Source organism: Nanorana parkeri, unplaced genomic scaffold (genome assembly GCF_000935625.1).
Source record: "Nanorana parkeri isolate BGI_ZX_2015 unplaced genomic scaffold, ASM93562v1 scaffold1223, whole genome shotgun sequence".
NCBI lineage: Eukaryota > Metazoa > Chordata > Amphibia > Anura > Dicroglossidae > Nanorana > Nanorana parkeri.
The window spans coordinates 415038-422266 of record NW_017307491.1 but is presented as its reverse complement, the minus strand read 5'-3'; the positions used below and the strand labels follow the sequence as shown (position 1 = coordinate 422266).

At 42.3% G+C, this 7229-nt stretch overlaps 1 protein-coding gene across 1 annotated transcript in view; it reads left to right on the top strand.

Moving 5' to 3' along the window:
- Positions 1–967: 967 nt before the first annotated feature.
- LOC108797078 (polycystic kidney disease protein 1-like 1) overlaps positions 968–7229 on the top strand; it is a 125299-nt gene continuing 119037 nt past the window's right edge. The window contains exons 1-3 of the mRNA XM_018568644.1: positions 968–1105; positions 1854–1954; positions 6191–6383. Of these exons, the coding sequence (XP_018424146.1) occupies positions 1050–1105; positions 1854–1954; positions 6191–6383 (350 nt within the window). The 5' untranslated portion in view covers positions 968–1049. The remainder of the gene's footprint in view (positions 1106–1853; positions 1955–6190; positions 6384–7229) is intronic.

Sequence of the window (7229 nt, the reverse complement as noted above, 5' to 3'; positions counted from 1 at the left end):
ATATATATATATATTACACCTTTTTATATAATGAAGATCAAAATATACATCCTCTGATACAGTTGTGAATGCATTTATTAACTGGAATTGTTTCTATTGGACATTAATTAGTCTGACATTTTTTTATAGCTGGTTAATGGTTTTACAAGCCTGAATCTATTTGACTGCCTTAGTAAAAGAAAGCTTACCAACAGAAACGTTGCAGCACCGGTGACCATGGAGATTGACAACAAAAAAATCAAAGTAAGTTAGTGATTACATGACTTATACCTAGAAGGTATTGAAAATTAAATTTGCAGTTATGGCAGTTTGTTTGCAGGATTGTAGCTTCCAGTCAGTGGGCAGAGTATATGAAATTATTTCACATATGGTCAGGGCTAGATTTTCATCACTGGAGCCTATAGGCACTCAACCTTTGACACCCAAAGGAACCCCACACTGCTAAGATCGCCTCATTTTACACACAACCTTTTCTTGTTTTACTAGACATAACCCATCTTAGAATAATTAGACATAAAACGGTATATGAGATAACCCAAAAAAAAAAGTGTTCAAAAACTATACAGGCAAAAGCCGCCTCTGCCAGTTACAGGCAAAAGTCTACACAGCTAAATGGTAAATACGGTCCTGTATATGGTAACCTCTTTTTTTATCACTGGTATTCTTCTGGATAATTTTAATGGACCCACTTTAATTTATTCACATACAGAGACATCTGGATATACAGTATCTTACTGGGAGCAGTGGTGTTCTGAAGATCGGCTAAAGAGGGCCTGGTTAAATAAAAAAATAAAAAAATTGTCTTACTGGAGAGACATGTATACACTGACTGAAGTTTTTATTGGGGTTTAAAAGGGGAAAATAAAACAGTGGGACCATGAATAGGGGATGTGCTTTTTTTTAGGCAAGTATATTAAAATGTTGCTTGACCTGTTCACTTATTTCAGAATACAGCAATGAACAAAACCCATTTTTCATTATTTCGGGACAACATAAATTTTCATCAGTTTAACACAACTACTGATGCCAAACATTCTGCTTTAAGAATAATGATTACATTTTATGATCCTGGACCCAGAACCTTTCCTGTCTTACTTTTGATAAGGTAAGGAGCACTTTGTTTAACACTTATTAGTAGTGTTATTTACAGAGTACAATATAATTAACTGATATGCATTATTGTTATTGAATTTGTACGGAAAGGAACATGTTATAAAGTTGTTGTGTTTTTTTTGTAATCGTCTGGAAAAATCGGTACTCCTCAGTACATTGTGTTTTGGGTTGACAGATCTTCAGATCTTTAGTGTCCTAAGCACAGATCACCAACCTGTGTTTTATAGTGCTTCCACCTGAATCACACAGCAAAAATGTAAAAATGTGTCAGTCATTTATGAACAGAACCTGAAAACTAGCTCAGTCATGAAGGGGTTAAATTGTCTCTAGGCACATACCTGCATCCCAAAATGCAACACAGATGCTTCTCAAGAGATCCCTTTGCCTCCCCTATTTCACTGTAATAAAGCATGCCCAATCTGTGTTTAGTGGTCAGAGGACTAGTTCCAATGCTTTACAATTATCTATTGGTCAGTACAGCTGCCCGTCATAATAATGAATGGACCAAAAGTGAGGCTCTGGAGATGGAAAGTGGCAGATTTGATTATAGTTATAGTCCATAGAATTGACTTGGGTAATGCGCCATTAACATTTCTGTATCACAGTTTTTAAAGTTGTTCAAATTATTACTGTTTAAATGTATACTGGGGAAATCAATTACATTTCTGACACTTAGAAATGTATTGTCATGGATAAAAAAGTGACTGTTGTTATTTTGTTGTAATCTCTTTTTTTAACAGATACTCCAAAAAACCTACGCCTCTGAATTTCAATTTAAAGCAAGTTCATTCTTTGGATGAAAACTCCACACAGATATTTATTCCTGCATACTCTTTAAAAGGTCGTTTTTAGTCTCAGAATTTTCTTGCAGATCTAGCCGCGGAACAAGAAACACAATGCTCAGCATGTCTGCTTTATAAACAAAAATATGTCTTTATTTTTCCTCTTTTTTTTCTGAGCCATCCCTGGCTTATCATGACTATAAGCATGAGGTCTAAGCAAAAAAGCAAAAACAGCCACATAAGGAAACAGTTTTTTATATTTAGGAGTACTTTAAGAAAGTAGTAAAAAATTATAGTCCCCCCATTTTTCGAAATTCAAAAGTAATTGGACAAACTAGAATACTCATAAATCGTATGATCATTTTCAATACTTTGTTGAAAATATTTTCCAATCAATGACTTTCTTTCCTAGGGCTGATTTGATTCAGTATTGTCATCAGCAAGTGAAATGGATGTTCATTTGGATTGAGCTCAGGTGACTTGGTGATTTGGCCATTGAAGAATATTTCACTTCGTGCCTTCAGCAGTTGCTTTTGCAGGTTGTTTTGTGTTGCTTTTGCAGCATGTGTGGGCCATGGTCAGTCTGTACTGAAAAACACAGCCCTTTCAGTTTTGTAGCATTTGGCTGACTCTGAGCAAGAATATATATGAATTAGAGATACCACTTTTTTAAGATCAGGTACAAGTACTTTTCCTCATGTACTTGCCGATACAAATTACGGATACTTTTTCTTAAAGGGACATGTGACATTTTGTTTCTAAAACAATACAGACTAATGATTTTAGGGCAGTTTCTCACCAGACTGCATCCAGATCTCACGAGGCTGCGTGTGCAGATCTCACCAGGTTGCGTGTGCTGATCTCACCAAGTTGCGTGTGCTGATCTCACCAAGTTGCGTGTGCTGATCTCACCAAGTTGCGTGTGCTGATCTCACCAAGTTGCGTGTGCTGATCTCACCAAGTTGCGTGTGCTGATCTCACCAAGTTGCGTGTGCTGATCTCACCAAGTTGCGTGTGCTGATCTCACCAAGTTGCGTGTGCTGATCTCACCAAGTTGCGTGTGCTGATCTCACCAGGTTGCGTGTGCTGATCTCACCAAGTTGCGTGTGCTGATCTCACCAGGTTGTGCGTGCAGATCTCACCAGGTTGCGTGTGCAGATCTCACCAGGTTGTGTCCAGAATCTACGCAGCCTTGTGAGATCTGTACGCAGCCTGGTGACATCTGGCCAATGAGTCTCTCCAGGGCTGCGTATAGATATATTCTCTGGACACAGCCTGGTGAGATCTGTACACAGCCTGGTGACACCTGGACTCCAGATGTCACCAAGCTGCGTCCAAATGTCACTGGGCTGCATCCGGATCTCATCAGGCTGCGTTCCGGATCTCGTCAGGCTGCGTTCCGGATCTCGTCAGGCTGCGTCCGGATCTCGTCCGGCTGCGTCCGGATCTCGTCAGGCTGCGTCCGGATCTCTCGTCAGGCTGCGTCCGGATCTCACCAGGGCTGCCAATGAGTCTCTACAATGCTGCGTTTAGATGTCACCAGGGCTGCCTATTGGGTCTCTCTGGCGCTGCATATTGCATCTCTCCAGGGCTGCAGACAGGTGCTGTGCTGAGCACGCTCCATGGGCGCGTAGTGAGTGGGTGCCGGCCCGTGCCCGCTCCGAGGCTGTATTCAAGATGTGGGGCTGCCTCAAGCTGTGCCTGCACCAGGAATCAGTAGGAGGAGACGTGGGACCTGGCAGACAGCGTCAAACACAGCTACTCCCAGTTCCCCGGAAGGCTGATCTGATTAAAAAATGTAAGGGTTAGTTCACACCAGAAACATCCCTAATATGAATATATTTGAATTCTATACAGAATTCATCCTATTCTGTTAGTGGTCATCAATACACACTAGTGACCCATTTACAGTCAATCATACATGCACATGCCAAAATGCTGCCTTCATCATGTTGCACAGATGCGGCATACAAAGATCATGGGCCCCTCCTTCCCTTCTCTATACTGAATTCCGTCAGGTACTGATGTTGGACGAGAAGGCCTGGCTCGCAGTCTCCGCTCTAATTCATCCTTAAGGTGTCCTATCGGGTGGAGGTCAGGACTCTGTGCAGGCCAGTCAAGTTCCTCCACCCCAAACTCGCTCATCCATGTGTTTATGGACCTTGCTTTGTGCACTGGTGCGCAGTCATGTTGAATCAGGAAAGGGCCACCCCCAAACTGTTCCCACAAAGTTGGAAGCATGAAATTGTCCAAAATGTCTTGGTATGCTCATGCCTTAAGAGTTCCCTTCACTGGTACTAAGGGACCAAGTCCAACCCCTGAAAAACAACCCCACACCATAATCCCCCCTCCACCAAACTTTACACTACTTGGCACAATGCAGTGAGGCAAATACTGTTCTCCTGGCAACCGCCAAACCCAGACACGTCCATCAGATTGCCAGACAGAGAAGCATGATTTGTCACTCCAGAGAACAAGTCTCCACTTCTCTAGAGTCCAGTGGCGGCGTGCTTTACACCATTGCATCCGACTCTTTACATTGCACTTGGTGATGTAAGGCTTGGATGCAGCTGATCGGCCATGGAAACCCATTCCATGAAGCTCTCTACGCACTGTTGTGCCAATCTGAAGGCCACACGAAGTTTGGAGGTCTGTATCTATTGACAGACAGTTGGCGACTTTTGCGCACTGTGCACTTCAGAATGCTCTGACGCCACTCTGTCTTTTATGTGGCCTACCACTTCGTGGCTGAGTTGTTGTTGTTCCCAGTTGCTTCCACTTTGTTATAATACCACTAACAGTTGATCCCGGAGTATTTAGTAGCAAGGAAATTTCACGGAACACCTGAATACAATGATTTGGAGGGGTGTCCCGATACTTTTGGCAATATAGTGTAGCTATAAGAGCTCAATATCCAGTAATATTCTGTGCATTTAGGAATACATCCAGATGTACTGAGGTAGCTAGAACTAGCTCCTGGGGGAGTCTATTCCACATTTTCACAGCTCTAACTGTGAAGAATCCTTTCCGTATGCAAAGATTAAACCTATTTTCCTCCAGATGCAAAGAGCGCCCCCTTGTCCTTTGCAGTGACCTTAAAGTGAATAATTTGGCACCAACCTCACAATATGGACCATTTATGTATTTATACATAGTGATCATGTCCCCCCTTAATCGCCTCTTGTCCAGAGAACAAATTCAGGTCAGTTAATCTTTCCTCATAGCTTAGTTCCTCCATGCCTCTTATGAGTTTAGTTGCCTTCTCTGTACATTCTCCAGTTCCACAACATCCTTTTTGTGAACCGGTGCCCAAAACTGAACTGCATATTCCAGATGAGGCCTTACTAATGCTTTGTACAGGGGCAGGATTATGTCTATCTCTGAAGTCTACACCCCTTTTAATACAAGAAAGTATTTTGCTTGCTTTAGAAACTGCAGCTTGACATTGCATGCTTTTTTTCAGATCTTTCTCGGTCATTGACTCCACCAAACATATCTGCGTTAAGCATGAAAGGGATTACGGTCTTTTTATACGAGCGTGCTGATAGGGGATTGAGGTGGAAGAGGCATACCCATGGATCTAACGGCGTTATGCTACTACTAATAGAAGATATGTGGCTGGTGATTTCTTTCCAGTACTGCTGTATGAGTGGGCATTCCCACCATATGTGGGCAAACGTGCCTGTCAAGCCACATTGACGCCAGCACAGGGGGGAATTATCGCTGCAGATAGCGTGTAGTGTGGTGGGGACCTGATACCATCTGGCCAGGAGCTTAAAATTAACCTCCATCATGTAGCTATCAGGAGATACCGAGGAGCACATTAGCAACAGTTTAGAGCGCTGAGATGGCAGTAGGGTGTGCCCTAGCTCTTGTTCCCATTTAGCCAAGAAAGGTGGAGGCGATTCTGTTGTGATACTGGCTAGAATCTTATAAGTGACAGAAAGACCGTGACGTGTGTGTGTGTGTGGTGGACCCTAGGATAGATTCAAAGGGCAGGAAATTCTGGCGTGTACGAAAGGGTCTGCTAAGTGACTGGACAAAGTGTTGCAGCTGTCTAGGCAGTCTGCATTTTTAGTCCAATCGCCATATATTTTTAACTGTAATATCTTTTGGTAAAAAGTTAAAATAACAATAATGTATCAGTCTAAATAATAGATAGATATAAAAAAAAAAATTTCAAACTGTCACATATTCCTTTAAGGTACATGTATGGAAAACTATGTATTTATAGAAATTCATAAAAAACGTATTAAATTATTCAATTTATAACTTTTAAATTTGTCTTAAAATAGATTCTGGCAGTGTCTACCTGGCTTTGATGGATGCAGACTACAACAGGCACCCAAAAAATGAATACATATCCAAAACTGTACAATATGCTGTTGACATTCAGTGGACACAGTGTTTGTCCTGGCATAACAGGCAATGGAATTCTGAAGACTGCTCTTCTCAGAAAGGCACCACAACAGCAATGTCCATTTGCAGGTGAGGTAGTCTGCAAGTAAATGCTATAATTAGTAATATTTGTGAAGCATCAAGTTACTATTGTAAATTAATTATATAGTATACATAAATATTTAATGACTTAATATAAAGTGTATTATATTTAAGGCTCTCATACTCATAACCTGCACTGTCTTCCTGCCCCTGGACCTCTAACATATGGGTATTCCATGCACACTCAGGGACAGCAAAACAGTGTGTTTACTGCATGATATCAGGCAAATAACAGAATAGCAACTGTCAGACCTCAGGAAGGAGTTGTCCTCAGACAAAGCAAGTAAAACTAAATAAGCTGCAAGTGTAAATCTTTCATAACCAACACTGCAAAGCAGGGACGTGTGGTGAGGGGAGGCAAGTAAGGCAGAGTATTATGGAGGAAAAAGCTGTCGGCTTCAAGTCAAGGCTTTTTTCTCCATTCAGACCGGCTTTTAACAGGTTACACAGCAGGGAAAGCCTCATGGAAGGAGTGCTGCCTGTTAATCACAGGCGGTGCTGCATCTGGCTTTTGACAGCTATGTTAGGTTACACAGCAGCGGCTTTCCCCACTGCTTGTGTAACCTAACTAGTGAGGCAAGAGCTGCAACAGCCTCTACTCTATGTTAGAGGCTTGAGCTCTGTGGATGGTTTGGACCAATGGCAAAGTGTCATTGGTCCAAGCTGTCCAATCAAAAAAAATAAAACAAATTGAGGCCACCAATCTCGATGCCTCACACTGACTAGCAAGTGAGGGACAGGGAGGCTCCTTCCTCCTCCCTCCCTCCTCCACGCATTGCTTGGTGGGTGGGCTGGGGGTGGGGCTTTGGCAGACTGGGGGCGGGGCATCGGTGG